This window comes from Bombus pyrosoma, linkage group LG16 (genome assembly GCF_014825855.1).
Source record: "Bombus pyrosoma isolate SC7728 linkage group LG16, ASM1482585v1, whole genome shotgun sequence".
NCBI classification, from domain to species: domain Eukaryota; kingdom Metazoa; phylum Arthropoda; class Insecta; order Hymenoptera; family Apidae; genus Bombus; species Bombus pyrosoma.
The window spans coordinates 734,198-753,743 of NC_057785.1; the positions used below are offsets into that span (position 1 = coordinate 734,198).

The window sequence follows — 19,546 nt, forward strand, 5'->3', positions numbered from 1 at the left end:
TTATGAGACCAACGATAACAGGAAAACAGATCAGTCCAGTTGGTAAGTCTCGAGGATAAAATAGTCATCATACAGTTGCGTCCTCAAATACGTGCACATCTCTACGCAGTCCATATAAAAAGATATAAAATAATATAAACGAATGCCCTTTTCGTAAGCGACCAAAGTGGTTCTCAACATTGTATTAACAATATATGTATGTATGTATAGAGTCTAAAGGTCTGTTACGTGTGATAATGTTGAGGACCCTGAGTATTGACGATAACATTCATAATAATATTAATCGTTTGAACGCTCCTTTAGAAATAACCAATCAGACCCGCGTTTCTTTGCCTTGCCATTTTTTTCGCAGACACAACATAGAGCGTTGCTTATGTGTTGTATTTCGCGTTTGTTTCCGCTTGCTGTAACTTTGTCCTTGTTTCAAAACTGTCTTCAACTAGTTTGTTTATTTTATAACATTTTACGTATGCACCTACATGCATACACGTAGGTATATATGTATATATGTATGTATTTATATATATGATACGCTAGTCCCGATGTGTTCCAAATAACCGGAATTCACTGAACATATTTAAACTTTAAAGCCGAAATTTCTATCTTATAATTTATAAGAGATTGGATAAATAATCTATATTGTATAGATTTATTAGGATTTTACATGAGAAACAGATCTGTGTCAATACTTCACTTTATTATTGCAACTAATTACCGATAAATCGAAGTTACGATGCTGATAACATTGAGTCAATCACGTACTTACGGTTCAATTTCAAATAGCTGAATATGTGGCTAACGCTAGTATCTAAAGCAGTTGCCTTTATGCAAGTAATTAATGCAAAATAATTAACCTTCTGCTGCCGTTTAACAGCGTAATCATTTACATCGCTGCTATGTGATTACTTTCGTCAATTTATATTAGCGATACATGTATGTTGCTAAACTATATGAATTAATGAGCAACTAATAATCAAAAACAATACTTCTTATCTCCTTGTGAAACCAACAGATATACAAGGGACTACAAAAAGTATTTATACGTACCCTTATTCTCCAATGAAGCGCTTTTTTATTAAGTTCTGCATATCATTTCCATCAAAATATCAAATTCTTGCGATCGTATGAAAGTACATACTATTAAATGATGTAAAATTTATTGTAGTCGAATCAAACTAATTAGTATCTAGATGCAATAAGAAATACAATGGTGTACAAATACCTTTTGTAGCACCTACACATATACCACATGAAATTTAAATTGTTTATTTTAAACCTTGTTAATGGTAATGTTAATGTGAAATTAAATACACGATTCGTCATTGATAGAATTAATCACAATAGTTTCTCTATCAACTTTTAAAAAACCTTATGTACCTTACCTATTCCAAGAACTGTATATAATGAACTTCTTAACCCTTTTGAAACAAAAAGTTTCTTTCAATAATAAATACAACGACAATAATGTAATAATATAATCTATGATACAAACGAGTCCATGAAAAATATATTAAATATAACTTTTTAAATAAGATATGCAGTTCCATTTACAATTGTATCCTACGTTTATGTTGCAGTTTTTCGAGGGGATAAAACGTCATGCACAATTTGTAATTTGACATTTTATTCATTCCAAGAAACAAAACATACTGTATACATATTACAACGTTAGGCAAATTATCAAAAACCGTCGATCGAAATATATTCTTCCCCCTGGAGGGGAAATTTCTTTTTCGTGTATGTTATTTATCGTGGCAAGCAGACGTTTCGTCTTGTAGCGCAGGAATTCGGTGATTATAAAGCAATTGCGCAGCAAGATACCAAGAAATAGGTTAGGTTACTAATATAATATAGATATGGGATTTATTGAAATATCAATCAATACGTTGATACTATACGTCATACGTTATCGCCATATCGTATAAGTACTTAGGTACAATGTGGTTGTGCATTGCAGTTTCATAGAAAATATGCTGTTAGCTTAAATTACGATACTCATGGTATTTTCGTTATTGCCCCGTACCACGTCAGTCCAAGTAGCGATGTCGTGTGTCGCCAATTCGCCAATTCACCAATTCATTGAATCGGTTTCGGTTTAGAGCAGAGTTTGAGAAAATCAGTCACTGCCAGCTCTATTTTCTTCGGCACCCTCCTAAGAACATGACATACGAACGATGCAAGGATGTTCCAGGAAAATGTCGCGTACAGTGTTGTACGTGAGTTTTAGCGATGGCAGTGAATAAAGTGAGCCCTTTTCGCATGACTAACGATAAGAATTTTTACTCTTTGCTCTTGCATCATTCTCCTTATTCCTCAATTCTCTCTCTCTCTCTTTCTTTCTCTTTCTCTCTCTCTCTCTCACTCTCTCTCTCTTCCCACACACACACTCAGAGTAGATCCGTTCCTTTGTCTCCTTCTGGTTCTCGTTTGGTTCAACCGAAAATCAACATGCTGCAGATTCTCATAGCTTTTTATACCAGAACAGATAGTGATCTCCCTCGCTGATCTGTAGGTCATCCACACCTAAAAGATTGTTCTAGTTAGAGCATAGTAACGGTGTTGGGATGATGATATGCATGTACATACATATGTCGATATGTCGATATTAGGATGAGGAAGTGACGCATGAAGTACTCTTGGTATTAAGGATATATGTAATATGTATATAGGGTATTCTATGTAACTGGGACAAACTATAACTATAGTAAAAGGTAAAAGATAGAAAAAAATTTCATTAGACAAAATTAAAATCTTTTGAATGATACATGTTCTAGAGTAGGTGACTACTCCCAAGTTGATGACCTTTCGAATATTTTAAGATCACCTCCATTTTTTCAAATAGATCTATATACCCATTTGTTTATACACCAATCGTTGAATCGTTGTATTCTTTAAAAAAAAGTGTATACATATACAATAAAATATATAGATGGAAAATTGCTTAGTTTAAAAGAGATTTTAACATTAATTTTGTAAAATCTTATTGTTATCGTATAAAAGACAAAGAAGACAATGCAGCATTTGTATGTTTATGTTTTCCATATCTCCCATATACTCGATTTAATGAACTTTATATAAAATTGAAATATCCTTTAATTCTATTACTTCTGTATAAAGCATAGAGAATCAAAAGACACAGCGGTTGATATGTAGAAAGATTTATAAATCCATTTAAAAAGTAGAGATGATCTTAAAATCTTTAAAATCCTATCACTTCCAGAATGGATACGGATATACATACACACCGGACCATGTATTATTCGAAACTATTTAATTTCATTTAACGAAATTCTTTTCTACCTTTCATCGTTTCAGCACTATGTATAACTCGTCCTAGTTACGTATGACACCCTGTATATACGAGTCTAAGGAAATTTTAACAAGAGACGCCAATCACTCAAGTCTGACACCTCGAGTTTGATAAAACTTTGTAGATTCATATGTAATGTGAAAAATATTGTACAAAATATTTTTTCATATTTAGAAAGTCTCAACAGCCATTACAATTGGTGTCGAATATTTTGTTGAGATACCTTGGAAATCTCTATTAGAGATAGAGGAATTGTATAAATGGCTGAATTTGATGTTATTCAAGTTAATATTATGACGAGCAATATTTTTCAAATTTTTGAAAGAATGAAAGGTACATTTAGTCTCAAAATAAAATACAAAGACAATTTTCGTAATATGAGCTTGATTGACGATATCTTTTGGTGCATCATAACTGCTTTCTAATGAAAAATGGAAAACGTGACTTATCATGTACCTTCTCTATAGTCTTCGTACAGTGACTAACAAAAGGAAGAAATTGTTTACATATCTTCAAATTACTAATAAATAATAAATAGTTCGTATGTTAATGGAATAAGCAACACGACATTTAAATCATCCCCTTTTGTACAAACCAAAACATACAGATGTAGTCCCATATTGAAATATTGAAAAATTAATAAGTAACCATATAAATATACATTATAATACAATAAAAAACATTAGAAATAATATTATGAATATTATTTTACTTTTATCTTGATTATCTATGACAATAAATAAAAAATAACAAGTTGATAGTATAATGGTCCCTTGATTGTACTGAGCAGTGTATTTTTCCGCTTTTACATACCCCCAGGTGCAACCAGTTGATTACCCGGTGGCGAGGCTGGATCTGGCGGAGAAGTGAGTCGATATAACAACCAATAATGATAGGACATTGGTTCCTCTTTGTAACCTGCTATCGTGTGAACATAATGCCCATTCGGCCATTCGGATGCAACAAATTGGAAATGCGGTGACATTTCTGCGGCTAGAAGCATCACTTCGTAAAATGTTTCGTTTTTAGATGCGGTCACTATCAAACTGTATGTCTCGTTTACGTTGCTGCCAACCCATAGAGTGTAAGAGACGTTCACCATAATCGGTGTTGCAGCGGTAACGATCATACCATCGGTATTGCTCGTGTTGAGCGTGTTTACTGCATTATTGCCATTGTTCCCGTTATTCCCATTGTTTCCATTAGTTTCGATATTCCCAACGGTAACATTACCCGCGATACTGCCTCCAGAAATTACAGATATCGATACACTGTCGTTGCGATTGCCTGAAATCGCCGCTGGCTCTGCGGCATTGCATTGGAATATTTGTAAAATTGTGTAACTGTAGCATACAGGTAGCAACTATACCGTGGATCGGGCTCAAAAAATAGCAATTTCACTTTGGAATATAATGCCATAAAAAAAACTATCGACGCTACAAGAAAAAAACTGTTTGTATCTCAATGCCTTATACAGGGTGCTTCAGAAAGTTGCTATCAAACTTCAGATGCATGTAATGTAGTACTCATCAAAACGAGCAAAGAGCGGCCCACGAAAATATTGTTAATTATTGGTATCATCCGCTTCACCGATATCGATGACTTTTCAATATGTTATAGAAATCAATATTTTGAGCAACTTTTTCCTATACCTGTAACCACCGCTCGCTCTTAGTATTCGAGATATTTGCAAAAATTGCCGATACTACTACTGTGAATTCTGCTTATAATTGCGCGTCCCTTACAGTGTCAGCGTTATTATTGATGGGATAAAATCGCACCTAACCAAAACCTGTATAAATTACAAACAAAAGATATGAATTATGTTAGGCGTTACAATATATGCGACCACCGCATCGAAGCGGGACTTAAGGTTAGTTAATGCAGACATATGTATACGCTGTCACGCATGCGCAATTGAAAATTCGCTGTGAAGGAATTCACTGTGGTGGTACCGATAAATTTTTGCCAATGTCTCGGAAACTAAGGCCGAGCGGCGGTTTGTATGTACACATAGAAAAAAAGTTGTTCAGAATCATATCCCGATAATACATTCAAAAATCATTAAAATCGATCAGGTGGATGAGATATCGATAATTACCAGAACCTTTTATGCGTATACATATATAGGATGATAAAAAAGAGAGACTCGTAGGATTAGGTTTTGAAAAGTTATTCAAAATGTAATACGCTGCCCCGTCATATACATACATACATATAGAAGGGAGAAAACGACGCGTATATATGCGCGTCTCAATGTCTATGTGTCAATACAAAATGCCAGTGAGACAATTAGAATTCCGCGTCCAGGAATTTTATAAAGAATATGGAATTCTCTGATATGAAGGTGTCAAGCGCATGTAGAAATGGAAGGAGGACATGGAGAGAATCTTTTGTAACCAGGAAAAAAAAGAATGTTAGTCTCAAACTTTAATCGAAACAAAGTTGTTCACAATTTTAATAACATTGATTTTTCGACCCGTGCTTATTAGAACTTTTTTCATCGTTTGGCGAGTACTACCTGCTTTAAAAATTACGAGCCTCTTTTTCCTACCACTCTGTATTATACAAAACACTTTGAAGTCTCATTAACAATGTAAGGAGACACAATAGTCGCGATCATATTGATAACATTTAAAACAGATCTGAAAATATACGTACAAATTACGGAATGTCTATTAAAAGCATACACTTCACGAAGATAACCAAAGCATTTGAACAGTCAATTAGTCATTATATTAATAAGCCATAATACATATATATGTAATGAGTCTTTAGTTATTAGTACAAGTATTAGTCTTTACCACTAATTGTACACGTATGTTTTAAGACTATTATTCATTTTGTATACTAATTTTTCACAAGCAATAACTATATGTTTGCAATAAATATTTTGTAGGTTATAGACATATACATTTTCGCATTGCTTTCAGATTCAACTATTATGAGTTATATATAACGGTAGCGAAATTTCAAAGAGTTTTGCATAATGCACATAATATACCCATAAAAAAGGTTCCGTAGTAAGTGTTCGTGGGCCAAATAATTGAATGTATTGTATTTGACTAAACTATCCTATGCTCATACGCGATAAATTACTAAATTACTCGACTAACGATTACTGGACGTGCCTGTATGTGTATGAAAAAGAAGAAAAGAGGAATGACAAGTGGGAAAGTACTTACCATTACCACTTGTAGTGAATTTCGGTAATGAAGTTTCGCTAGGTCCTTGTCCGCAATCAAGCGTTCTGATACTCGCTAAACCACGTGGTGTCACTCCTAGAAGTGCTTCAGCGGTCGCACGAACATCACCAGCGAAAGAACCATCGGCTCGTTGCTGACTGGTTAACCATGCTAAAGCAGCTGATCTATTCCAATTATCAGCAGGCTCATTTTCTGCCTCCTCGAGGGCTTGCATTACTAAGGCCGTTGTACGAACGTCTCCGAAACTACCATCGAGTCTTTGCTGTTGTGCTAAACCAATCGATGGTTTGCGCACAAAATGATGGAGATTTCGATGTCTGTGGTCCTGAACGATGCACCTTAAGGCTAAGATTACCATTGCGACAGTATCTAAGATCAGAAAAAGAAATTATGAGATAAAGGAACGTGATTGTTTTGAAAAACCAATTCAGAAATAGTCTAACAATAAGAGCTCTTTCATATGGGGCTATAAAAAGTAATCGCACGCTATCCTATTTATTATAGCACTTACATACTTGTTAGAGGCAATGCATTTTCTTCACGACGCTGTAGCAGATAGCTCGCCACTATCTAGCCTTACCGTAATTTGTGACTGGGCCGAGGGCTCGGGTAAGAACCTTGGCAAGACGCTTGTGTGCATGTTTGAAAAGTCGATAGCCGGCGCGATCCCAAGGCGTTGAACTATGAAACGAAGCGTCGATGATACGACTGTTTAGGATGCGTAAGGTAGTTGACTAACGCGACGCAAGGTCGCATTGCCAAATAATAAAGACTTTGTCTAAATCTAAAGTCTAAAGGATTTGGCCAGATGAGTAGGGAAGGCAATGATACCTTTTTTGTAAGCGGACTGTGACTGTGAAGGACCGCGCGACACTTATCTCTCCAGAATCTTGAAGGAATAAACCTATCCTGATAAATTTCTAGCATACTAATTAATATGTTGTTGTTTGCCAATACTTTAGCCAATATATATACGTATTTCACAATACGTGTATGAGATATACTTTCGAGACTAAAATATGGGAAATACTCATGTGATACAATATCCATTTAATTCTGTAACAGGATGTCGACCATTTGCTCTTGAGTGATACTTCATTTCAAACAGTCAATTATCCATTATATTAATAAAGCGGTAATAATATTCAGTGAGATCATAGTTAACACTTATTATGTGCTTGGATATACGTTTGCAATAAATATTTCGTAATTTCTCTGTACAGTAGTGTTCGCTTTGGTGTTCGGATTTGCCAGAAGTTCTTGGAAATAGAGTCTCAACGTGCAGGCCCCTCTCTATACACGTTATAACATGTTGCGACGTACGTGTCGACGCCTAGGTTTCATGAAATTTGCATCAGCATCAGTTCACCTCGACATTACCAGTTCTTCTCCATTTGTGATTATGTGTGATACCGACGTTGAAACAATTGTTTCGAAATGTCTAATTATTTTCCATATATTCTAGTATTATTATGTTGATTACAAAAATTAAAAAATTAAAAGTCTGGAAGAAATGGGCATAACGATGGTTAATCGAGACAAAGTGATTTTTTAATTCAAAGGATCGATGAATAAAATTCAATGATAAGAATCTACTGTAAATTATCTTCGGCTACCTTCAATGGTATGCTTGGTATGCTACCCTCTACCTCTACGCGTTGAAACTTGCATCCAAATCGGGCTTTTCTCGGATCGGATTCTGATTTTTGCATCCATACAAGTTGCTTTTGATACCGATTCTCTGATATGGAACTACATGAATTGTAACATGTATCGTGAAATCTAAGTGTCGATACACGCATCGCAACATGTCTCAACGTGTATAGGAGCCTTTACGTTGTTGTCTCATTGCCTCACTGCAGGCCGCGTGCTCTCGTGCCCGATATCAATATCTCACTTACATTCGTTCTTTCGTCTTCCCTCGCGATCAGCTAAATTCTCAGAAGTCACCAAGCCAGATAAGCACGCAGATTTGCCCCAAACTGTGAAAGCTAAAGCGAACAATACTGTGAATTTTCCGATTGGTTTCATATTGCGATACATATAATTATGATACTCGTGTCTTATTGCGTTACTAACGAAATTTTAAGAAGCTCTGTATAACACGCGTCATCTGTATATTCATAGAAACCAATGTTCGAACACAAATGTTTATAAATACTTTCATGAGTCTGCGTATCCCCATATAAAAAAACTCTTAACAACTCCGACGGAATCAGAAGAATATCGGGAACTCTGAAATCACTCACCCACATTATGATCCTGAGCAGCGTTCGCAATATCAAGCAGTCGACGTATCTGTCTTTTCCTTACATGAGCTTGTGCGTTGCACGCAGCTAGCGTTGTAAGGGCGAACTCATAATCGGTCGGTGGTTCGTGATGTTGAAGCGTTCCAATCAAGTCGTGACCGTGAAACTGTCTTGGATCCGTGCACATAGCGTTTAAGGCAAGAGTGTAGCGTGCCAGTCGAACCGGCGAAAAACCAACTTCTCTGTGTCTATAGAAAAATGCTGTCATTATTTTTTGAATGAATAATAACAAATCTGCGGATTTTTACGCATTCATGCGAAACTTAAGGATACAAAGATATACTGAACGCATATAAAATACAAAACTGTTTAAAATATATTCAAAATAGAGTACTCGCTATAATTTTCAATAGGTAAAACGCATGTTTGCTTAAATTCTACTTCATTAATTGACTGCATGAAAACATAAATTTGCAAAAAAAGAATTATCTAAATAATTATCGATATCTCACCCACCTCATTTCGATAATTTTTAAATATGATGAAGAAATCAACATATTTGATTATGCTTACAATACTTGCAAAATACTGTCGTTACCGCTACACTGAATTCTGTCTACGTATATTGTCTTAGCGTATATTGTCAGTATTGGTTGCGAACCGTTCCACAACGGCGCGGTAGATGGATAAAACAAAACAATTTTTGTCCTTTGTTTAACGTTCATATATGTTTGGATTCGATCCCATTTTAGGGGACTTATGTGAGGTGACCAATAGTGACATATAGACTGTCATGGGCGCACGATTATAAGCAGAAATCACTGTAACGACACACCGACAGCTTTTTACGACTATTTTGGAAACTAAACCCTAACGACAATTGCATGTATAGAAAACAGTTGTTCAACAGAATCATGCCCCCGACGACATATTCAAAAGTCATCGAAATCGGTGAGCTGGGCGAGACATCGATAATTACCAAGATCTATAGCCGAATAGTAATTAAAGAATTTTAGATTTTAAACTTTCACGCTGTTTACTAGATGACAAATATTTTTTGACAGACGTATTTGTGATTCTTCGGGTTTCGATCCTGCATCTAACAATACATTGCGCTTTATTTTATTCAGACGTTCCTCTTCGGAGTTCCTTTTCACTTTTCTGTCCATTAGAGATACGTTCGAAACTCGAAGAACTGTAAACATGTCATGATGCCTTGACTTCCTAGAGAAGGACGAACATGAATGAGGATTGTTTTTGCTACAGTTATAAGTCATTCAATTGTGAACGTCATCCAACTACGTATAAACCCTTGTACTTATCTGTACTACCTGTTGTGAAACTATTAAAAAACGAGTATTTTTTACCTCCATAATAGCAAGACTATTTCTAGCTCCATTTGTTTGCTGCTGAGTTGCAGTTCGAGGGGAGCGGCAGGTGCAACATTATCCTCTCGCGAGAGATTGCTTAGTCGGAGGACCAGCAACACTCGGTGAGTGTCGTTTCCCCAACCAGCATTTTTATTTCGTTGACTCCATAACCATGCAGTTGCTCGTTCCAAAATGTTTTCCGCATCAGTATCGCTTGAAGTGGACTCTGTGATGCTTCCCACTATAAATTTAATTAATTGTCTGCTAACTTTCTTTTATTCTTATTATGTATCATGCACAATGATTCATAAAGGTATTTGGACACTTATATATAGTAATTTTTTGTAAAAGTATTATCTGTGTGTGGTGTACGAAACATTTTGAAATTTCATTGGCACTGCAATGATCCGATAATCGTGAATGTATTGGTGAAGTTTGAAACAAATACTCTTTTATAAAATACTCTTTTCATTGTTTTAAAGTCTAGAATTAGGCTTACAAGTAACCTCCCATATTTTCGGATAGCTTCTATTGTAGATTGTAATATATAAGTCAGATGAAAAAGATTATTCTTCTTTTATTAACACAAATGCCATTGACATTACTCCAAGCAGTGAATAAACATAATTTAATTGTAAATGAAATGTAAAGAAAATATACATTATATATCATCGTTCATTTTTTTGAATAGAATTCAACAAATATATAATTTATTGAGTTTATAAGAGGGTAGTAAGTATTGTTCCTAATGATTAATTTGGTAGTTTAAAAATTATGCAGAGACTACAGTGTGTTTAAAAAAGGAAGATCTTTCTTCGTAAAGAAACTTCTTTCCGTAATTACCTTTCCGATTTCTTCGAATAATTTGTTATTGATTATTAATTATTTATACTAATAATTTAAAAAGTTGAAAGTACATATTTTTCCAATAATATGCCACAAATGTAAAAAATGTGCAAAAGATCGAAACAACAAAAAAACTGTAGTCATTTTATAAATCCTGAATTTTTCGTCTCGTCACTGTATTACACTATCAAAGGGTTTATATCCAAATCGACGTGAACAGATGAGTCACGAGTACAAAGGGTTAGAACTGCAAAGAAAAACTATACCTTTGGCATAGGCCACATTCAACGTGCACAAACACGCTAGAAATAGGACCATTACAGCTGCCATACTTGCTCTTCCCCACATTTTCACCGACGATCGCACGATATTACCTGAAAGACAACAAATATTAACAATAATTAAAACGTTCTATTACTTTTCTTTGCCTGATTTCATCTAACAGCTGTACACTGCGTTTCATAACTATGAAACCACCCTAAAATTTTCAATTTGAGACTGAAATATTCTGTAGGGAATATCTTCAGATTTGTTTCAAATTTTACCAATATAATACCTACACAATCAATACAAATATCATATATATATATATATATATATATATATATATATATATATATATATATATATATATATATATATATAATCCAGTCTCATTACTATATATACTGTGGATTTTGATACGTTTAAAAAAAATTTCAAACTAATTTAAGAATTCGCATGATATCCGAAAATACAGAAAATTTCCAGAAAACAGAGTATTCGTTACAATGTTTGACATTCTGAATTTGTAAAACAATGTTCTATGTAGCTTTCATTTTTTTCATTCTATCGATAAAAATACGAACGAATATCGCAAGTCAACCCGTTACAATGAAATTTCAAAATATTCCTTATACTTAGCCACAATATATTCACAAAAAGCATCTACAAGTTCATTCAATATTTATACACATTCAAACATTTTCCCGAGCCATCTGAGTTCTCTAGCATTTTTGTTCTTTCCAGACAATACGTGTAATCTGTCCTTTTCTAGGGAAAAGTATCGTGTAGTTCGTTTTTGGGGAAGAAAGAGAAATGACGAATCGATTGAAGATTCTTGAATGATTTTACAGTCATGAAACACAGTCTATGGCATTATTAAATATTACTTCGTATTCACACTATTACTTTCAGCCAACTATTCTTATATTCTTCAGGATCTTGAAAATCGCTCGATCATTCGTTTCTTTAATCGGGACCCGATTGCCAATACGAGTGTTCAATGGTCAAGGCCAATGATTATATTCGCCTATATCAGCAATGATATGTATAAATGTGCAGAAAGTTGACAAGTAACGGTCACACCGGCAAAAAAGACACTATCACCACCGCGGCCACGTTCAACGTCGCTACGCCCGCGGAAATGCTACTGGGAACAACGCGTGGGAATATTGCGTGGGATCGATATCGCGGCATTCGCCATCCTTCCAGCCGATGTACATATATACACGCTACTCTCCGACTGTATAGGTAAATACATGTGCCTGTGTTCTCCTTTTCTCTGCTGGGGCCTAGTTGTTCGCCTCTTTCTTTTCATGTCACTGTCTCTTACCCGCACCTACTTGCCAACACCACCGTGTACTCTTCGCACCCTCTGTCCCACCTTTGCCTCAATCATTATCATTTCACTCCCTTCTGCTATTCTTATCGGCTTATCAACTCGATGTATGGGCATAGTGTATAAAATTCGATTACATATGTAATAACTTAAAGAATAAACAAATTTTTGTACAAGTATCTATTCTTGAGATTGTTTCAACGTCTAGAATCCAAACGTGTCCCACTGCAAAAATGTTTTTCAACGTGTATGGATCCGACTATTTTGAAATTTCGTTGGTTTTTTTCATTTTTCAGGCAATCACAGCGAAGGCTGCGAAATCTGTTATCGATAAACGAACCATGTGTTTATACGTACGTGGTTTTAGATTTGCAGTAATTGAGCTATCACGGCAAGGAAATTTGTAATAGGCTTGATAATTATAACTCACATTTCCTTCCTTTTCGTTCGATTTGTCGAATTTGTACGGTTTTGTACGATTTTGTACTCGAAATAGAAAAAAAGTTACATAAAGTTTGGACAAGCACAAAAAGTTACATGAAGTTTGGACAAGCGCAAAAAGAAAAAGATAATTCCTTCTGCTTTCTACGCAGATCACTTTCGCGTTCGATTTTTTTCCTTCTTTCAAACCCATTTTTTTTATTTATTCGTTCGTTTGATTTGACGTAAAAACTGACAACATTTAGATACGACACAAAAGCTGTCATTGATTTTATTCAAGAACTACTTTAATATTAATACTAGATAAAGAAAGGATAACAAATGTAGTAACATTCATACTGAATTTTGTCCTTTAACATTTAATCTCGCTCCATCGTGTCAACTACTAAAATATTAAAAAACGAAATCGAAACAATTCTATTCTATAACAGATACGCGATTCAGCTCAATGGTTAAGTAGAATCGACGTATTTCAACAAAAATAAAATACCAAAATTTTGCAAATACTCATGTACATTGTGCATAATATACAATTTACTTACCTTATCGAAAACGTGCTACTTAAAACACACGTCTTTGAACGCACGTTCACTTAAATGTTTAGGATATTTTTCGGTATTAATATTGCCTAAGAATACGAGGATTGGAGTGAGGCACGTTGAATCGAACAACTACTGTTAAGAGCGATGCAATGAGAGCGCATAAGGGGTGCAAAGGGTTTCAAGATCGCCCTCTTTCTCGCCCGTTATTGCAGTACACAGATTGGCGCGCCATGTTTAAGATCACGCTACAGATACGAAATAAAAATAACATTTATTTCGTGACCCGCGAAAGTACTTAAACACTCACCGTGATGGGAACTTTTATATATTATATTATATATTTTTTCGTAAATTACGTTAAATCTGTAATGAGATATGATTATCATGATTAGATATATGATAAAATTTGAAATCAATACAAGAATGTATATACATACAAGTAGAGAAGTTACAAAACTTCATATCTAATATATGTTTGTAGTAATGTATTTAGTAAAATATAATAAAATATTAATATACAAGGCATGAATAGATATCTTAAAGATAGCAGATCCAATGTTGAGCCTTATTAATATGTATAATTGATAGTTGATTGTTTAAATAGTTTTGCGATTTCCGACAAATATAGTGACTACAAAAAATATTTATACTTACATAACCTTATCTTCCAATGTAGCGTTCTTGTAGCAAATCTTGCATTTCATTTCCACAGTATCAATTCTTTGTAGTTATATGAAAGTACTACTAATGGTAAATGACATGAAATTTAATATGTAATTAACATGAAATTTAATACTGTTAATTTACTATTGTACTTAAACCTATCTAATTATTATCTAAGTAAATGTCATAACAAATACAATGGTATACAAATACTTCTTTTAGTTATTAGTCAAGCTTAACGTAATCAATATAACAATATCAGATGCCTCACCCTGTACGTGTCAGACAAGGACAATCATGAAATGTACGAGTATAACAAATGAAAGATAAATAAAGTAAACATTCGTAGATACGAACAAATGGTCAATGGACACTTTTTCTGTATTGACAGAAAAGATTTGCTAATTAACCAAAGATATCAAATTTGCTCTGGAAGAAACGATAAAAAGGATAGAGAAATATGGCGACGAGATCAACTGCGCAAGAAGAAATGTTATCAACACAAGAAAAGTTAATCCTCACTGGACAGTTTATCAAGATATACTGGAAAATATTGTTTGCAATAACCTGGGCTTTGATACTGATTCCACCTCTGCTCGCTTATAATTATCCGGTATCAGACTTGATAATATCTAAATTAGTAGTATAGTACACACACAAATACACACACACATCGGCACTCGTTTCAAATGTGACATAACTATATTACATGTATAATTAAAAATGAAAAAAGAAAAAAAACACACTTGAGCATACAACTATTTTCTGATCATTAGTTTGCTTATTCTATAATCTTATTTAATAAAATATTGTCATTATGTTTAAAACGCTTCAAAACAAAATAGTTAAAATATTGCTTAAAAATACTTCTGTTGAAAAATTAAGATCTTCGAGTTGCGTGACACATATGAAACGAGCGTGCGATTTTTATGTATCTACAACAAAATATGATGATAGAATATTCGTTTCATCATATTTGTAGGAAACTAGATGCGCCTACACTGTATTAGTGATGGCTGGATATTGGATCACTGAATGTTTCCCCATGGCAGTTACCTCGTTGGTTCCACTGGTGTTATTCCCAATATTTGGAATATTAAGCACAGCAGATACTTGTGCTTGTTACATGAACGACACTATAATGGTGTTCATAGGAGGTTTGGTTCTTGCTGTCGCAATTGAACACAGTAATTTACATCTACGAATCGCCCTTGGGGTGATGAGAACAGTCGGCTGTACTCATGGAAAATTACTTGGCGGTCTTTGTGTTGTAACTACTTTCATATCCATGTGGGTTTCAAATACTGCAGCAACTGCCATGATGGTGCCAATCATATTTGCAGTTTTGAATGAATTAGAACAGGTGCGATATCTAATTTTATTCTCTTCTCTTTTTAATTCTCTTCTTGTGTTACTTATCATGTTCTTTTCAGGCTGGACTCTGCCACGTCTTCGAAGAGGTACCGATTCCTCCGGGATCAACGGACCCACCGTAAGATATGAAACGAAATAATATGAAAGATAAACAAAACATGAGTAAGGAGGGAATTAGAGAATGAATAAGCATTAGAGACGGGAGGAAGGGAGGGAAGAAGGAAAGAACAAAAAAGGAAAAAGGAAAGAAAGAAAGAAAGCAAAGAAGGAGATAACAATTTTCTGATTCTAACATTACACATCATAGGGAACGGGAACCGACCAGGATAACGAAAGCTTATTTAATGGCCGCAGCGTACTGTTCAACTTTCGGAGGTACAGGAACGCTCGTAGGTACCGGTACTAATCTCACTTTCAAAGGTATTTTCGAAAGCACATTTCCTGAATCCGAGGGAATTAGTTTCACGCAGTGGATGATAGCACAAATGCCACAAATGATTATTAATACCTTTTTAACGTGGCTATACCTTCAGCTAATGTTCATGGGTTTATTTAGACCCCATAGCAAAGATGCACAGATAGCGAATATTGGAACCGAAGGAGAAACGATTACTAATCAAGTAATACGAGTAGTTGTAAATTCCCTACACGATTTACAGGATCACTCATTTATTGAATCTGTTTAAAAACTGTTTAAAGGTAATACAGGAAAGATACAAAGAACTAGGTGGCATTACGTTTCACGAAGCAGCAGTTTCTGTCCTTTTTATTACCTGTATATTTTTATGGTTATTCCGAAAACCAGGCTTCATACGAGGATGGTCTGAAGCAATAACAGAAATGTTAAATATTTGTTTACATACGGTTCATTTATCTCTCATAATGAAAAAGAGCTCGCGCACGTATAAATACATATTCACTGTGCACCTTTACTCATCTATGATTTTCATTAACAGAGATGTTCGAGATTCAACGCCTGTTATATTCATATCTATCATGATGTTTTTCATTCCGAAAAATTTGGATTTTCTTCGTAGCTACAACAAAGACCGTGAGTATAAAAGAGGCGGTTATGTATGGGCAATAGTTCTTCTGTATGATACAACTTATCTGTTTATCTATACATTATTTTTGCTTTCGTAGCCGGTGAGAGACCCGTCAAATCTTCAGAAGGTTTGGTCACATGGGACGTGATCCAAAGAAACATGCCTTGGAGTTTAATGTTCCTTTTGGGCGGTGGATTCGCGATATCCAGAGGCAGCATTGCTTCCGGTTTGGCAAAAAAGATCGGCGAGACGTTGGTACCGCTACGATACTTGCCCCCTATATTGATCATGCTGTTTGTTTGTTTGTTTATTGGCACTATTACGGAGTTCACTTCCAATGTCGGTATCGCAAACATTACTTTACCAGTCGTTGCACAAATGGTAAAAGATTACATGAACATAATAATGCTATTCAATAATCTATCCTCAGCTTGTTAATAATCACTTTATTGTACAGTGTGTTGCAATGGAGATGCATCCCATGTATTTAATGGTACCAGCTGCTATATCATGTTCTTACTCTTTTCGATTACCAGTTGGTACACCCCCAAATGCAATCATATCAGTCGTCGGGCAACTTCCAACCAAATGGCTAATAATAGGAGGTTGCGCTCCTTCTATATTCGCTCTCATAGTAAATATTACTTGCTTTGCTATATGGGGTACTTTAATTTTTGATGTCAAAGGATTTCCAGACTGGGCTAAAAGCAATCACCCAGTCAAAGGAAACCCATGAAATTTATTTATTTCAATCTTCCCTTTTTTCGTTCTGTCTTTTCTCTCAGTTCTCTTATGCTTGTAACATATATCGTGTTTCATTCATTTCTCTGTTAAATAAATGTACACTGATTAACTGTGTGTAATTGCCAAACTAAAATATTATTCATAAGTGAACGTCATACACTCTGTGTGAGAGATGACACAGTATATACGTGAATATGTATATAATTAAATAATAATCGTCCGAAATACAATCACCGACGTATATAATTTCGATTAGTAAACCAATTAAACTTCGATTACTATTCATGTATCGAAATTTAATATAAACTTTATTATAAATATAATTTATAAATATATATATAACATTTATACCGCAATGCATCAATGTAACAATTACGTCGGCTGCGTCTTTGATACGGATGACTCAATCTTTTTTGGACTCGAATTAATTTCTTGCTGTTCTAATCTACGATGTCGTAACATAGTTGATAGTACACCGTTAAAACTTGCAGTCTTCTTCTTAGCACTTCCTTTTGGAGTGCTTTCTCCAGTTCTACGAACCGGTAATCTCGGCGACGACATCTCATCCATAAAATCAAAGTCTGACTTTTCTTCTGTCCTAAACAAAAATACAAATGGAATTGATACAATGGAATGAAAATAAACTATGATATGACAAGCCATGTACTAGAATTATATGATAAACAGTGACTCGTGAAAGTATTCGAGTACAGAAACTTTTTACAAACATATTACGCACAGTATATGAAACATTTTGACATTTCATTAGCACTGTAACGAGAGACAACTATCATAATTATATTGATAAAATTTGTAATCAATCTGAAAATGTAATAGAAATTATAAATTATGAGTGTATACTTTGAAAAGATCTGAAATAGTCAATTATTTTTAGTATAATCAAGAGACAATCTCGTATCTCATATTATGGCTGAACTTCATTATCTCCTTAAGTGTTGAAATACTTTTGTGAGACACGGTGCATCAATCTCAACATTTAAATTTAAAATGTGGGATAGTAGATACTTGTACTCCTGCGAGCCATTATCTTGCTGCCGATTGCTTGAAGGAACAGGTGATGGACCTCTTCTACCTGGACACTTCCAGTCGAGTTCCAAAGCTCTGTTATTGGCTTCGAGGGCCTCGATCAAGGTTAATATATCGTCAGGTTTCAAAGTCCATTCGTTCTAAATGAGCACGAAGGTAAAAGGAAAAGGGAGAGAGCTGAACGAACTGGATAAAGAACATTCTATTAGTCCTTCCTCCATCTTTTACTCACTTTTCCATCCATTTCGTATTTCTCGTCGTCTGAACATTCTATCGACCAATCTTCTTCGTTGCGCTCCATCTTTTATCACCTCCACGTTATATAAGAATCTCGATGAAATAATTAATATAAATCGAAGTAAAACATGTAAGATCAGGTTAAGACAAATTCAACACTTAACCTCGAACGAAACCACTCGGCTAACATCAGTAGCCATGCCAATCATAATAACAAATTTTAGTTAACGATAACGTCGCTAGTTGTCGCTATTGATCAATGTGTAAATTCAAAATCTCGAATGTGTAATTGCAAAAATGAAATCAAATCAACATAGTCGTCGTATATATACGTATACAAAATATATGATATTATAAATAGACGATAAGTACATTACTTTCTATTTGAAATAACCAATTAGATCCAATTCGCCCTTTCAAAGCTCCAGAACTTAACAATGGTTAATTTTGATACATTTCATGTAGACATTTGTGAAAGGATAAGAAATATGACATGATTAAACGATAGAGAAGTAGATCGACAAATACGATACGGCAAAAGACCGAGTATTGAATATTATTAACACGAATGTTCTTTCCCACGATTTTCATATCATGCTAAATCGTGTCACAATACCATGATACGAATGTTTGTTTAGCGCAACATGCTACCTTTATTCGTTTAAAGAAAGGAATATGTATGTACTTTGATGAAATGAAACTTCCACCAAATTTGTTTATTCCAGGTGATCTTATTTTCTTTTCGGCTATTCGTATTACATGATCCTTTATCTCATGCCTTCTTCATACTATATGAACAACTGTTCCTCCCGTTTGTTCATACATGTTTATCAATTTTCGATTGGACAAATTTAATAAAAATGATCATATA

At 34.6% G+C, this 19,546-nt stretch overlaps 3 protein-coding genes across 11 annotated transcripts; 1 reads left to right on the forward strand and 2 right to left on the reverse strand.

Moving 5' to 3' along the window:
• Nucleotides 1-1,607: 1,607 nt before the first annotated feature.
• On the reverse strand, nucleotides 1,608-14,636 carry LOC122576407 (uncharacterized protein CG3556). 8 transcript variants are annotated; one of them, XM_043746678.1, is made up of 8 exons: nucleotides 14,499-14,636; nucleotides 14,219-14,308; nucleotides 11,248-11,355; nucleotides 10,133-10,376; nucleotides 8,766-9,013; nucleotides 6,496-6,885; nucleotides 4,124-4,615; nucleotides 1,608-2,523 (listed from the first exon to the last, which is right to left on the reverse strand). In XM_043746678.1, exons 3-8 carry the CDS (start codon nucleotides 11,327-11,329, stop codon nucleotides 2,462-2,464), a joined length of 1,518 nt encoding a protein of 505 aa, XP_043602613.1. In that variant the 5' UTR covers nucleotides 11,330-11,355; nucleotides 14,219-14,308; nucleotides 14,499-14,636; the 3' UTR covers nucleotides 1,608-2,461. The 8 variants fall into 8 exon arrangements, with proteins under 8 accessions (XP_043602613.1, XP_043602614.1, XP_043602607.1 ...); XM_043746679.1 differs by having other exon boundaries at nucleotides 14,219-14,305; nucleotides 14,499-14,629; XM_043746672.1 differs by lacking the exon at nucleotides 14,499-14,636 and adding an exon at nucleotides 13,565-13,927 and having other exon boundaries at nucleotides 14,219-14,335.
• A 41-nt stretch (nucleotides 14,637-14,677) lies between these two features.
• LOC122576678 (protein I'm not dead yet-like) lies at nucleotides 14,678-17,474 on the forward strand. Its single transcript, XM_043747339.1, has 6 exons — nucleotides 14,678-14,840; nucleotides 15,210-15,734; nucleotides 15,883-16,221; nucleotides 16,301-16,652; nucleotides 16,745-17,028; nucleotides 17,105-17,474. Exons 1-6 carry the CDS (start codon nucleotides 14,688-14,690, stop codon nucleotides 17,381-17,383), a joined length of 1,932 nt encoding a protein of 643 aa, XP_043603274.1. The 5' UTR covers nucleotides 14,678-14,687; the 3' UTR covers nucleotides 17,384-17,474.
• LOC122576415 (PAXIP1-associated glutamate-rich protein 1) lies at nucleotides 17,333-18,885 on the reverse strand. Of its 2 annotated transcripts, XM_043746694.1 has the most exons (4): nucleotides 18,671-18,884; nucleotides 18,418-18,578; nucleotides 17,743-17,989; nucleotides 17,333-17,474 (listed from the first exon to the last, which is right to left on the reverse strand). In XM_043746694.1, exons 1-3 carry the CDS (start codon nucleotides 18,737-18,739, stop codon nucleotides 17,764-17,766), a joined length of 456 nt encoding a protein of 151 aa, XP_043602629.1. In that variant the 5' UTR covers nucleotides 18,740-18,884; the 3' UTR covers nucleotides 17,333-17,474; nucleotides 17,743-17,763. The 2 variants fall into 2 exon arrangements, with proteins under 2 accessions (XP_043602629.1, XP_043602630.1); XM_043746695.1 differs by lacking the exon at nucleotides 17,333-17,474 and having other exon boundaries at nucleotides 17,673-17,989; nucleotides 18,671-18,885.
• Between the last annotated feature and the right edge of the window lie 661 nt (nucleotides 18,886-19,546).

Excerpts from the sequence above, each read along its gene's own strand:
- LOC122576678 (XM_043747339.1), top strand. The coding sequence starts at position 14,688 with ATGGCGACGAGATCAACTGCGCAAGAAGAAATGTTATCAACACAAGAA. Across the intron at positions 14,841-15,209 it reads TGCTCGCTTATAATTATCCG|GAAACTAGATGCGCCTACAC; the intron begins GTATCAGACTTG and ends TCATATTTGTAG. Across the intron at positions 16,653-16,744 it reads TCGTAGCTACAACAAAGACC|CCGGTGAGAGACCCGTCAAA; the intron begins GTGAGTATAAAA and ends TTGCTTTCGTAG.
- LOC122576415 (XM_043746694.1), bottom strand. The coding sequence starts at position 18,739 with ATGGAGCGCAACGAAGAAGATTGGTCGATAGAATGTTCAGACGACGAG. Across the intron at positions 18,579-18,670 it reads AATACGAAATGGATGGAAAA|AACGAATGGACTTTGAAACC; the intron begins GTGAGTAAAAGA and ends GTGCTCATTTAG. Across the intron at positions 17,990-18,417 it reads AATGGCTCGCAGGAGTACAA|GACAGAAGAAAAGTCAGACT; the intron begins GTATCTACTATC and ends ATTTTTGTTTAG.
- LOC122576407 (XM_043746678.1), bottom strand. The coding sequence starts at position 11,329 with ATGTGGGGAAGAGCAAGTATGGCAGCTGTAATGGTCCTATTTCTAGCG. Across the intron at positions 10,377-11,247 it reads GAATGTGGCCTATGCCAAAG|TGGGAAGCATCACAGAGTCC; the intron begins GTATAGTTTTTC and ends TTAAATTTATAG. Across the intron at positions 6,886-8,765 it reads TGCTCAGGATCATAATGTGG|ATACTGTCGCAATGGTAATC; the intron begins GTGAGTGATTTC and ends TTCTGATCTTAG.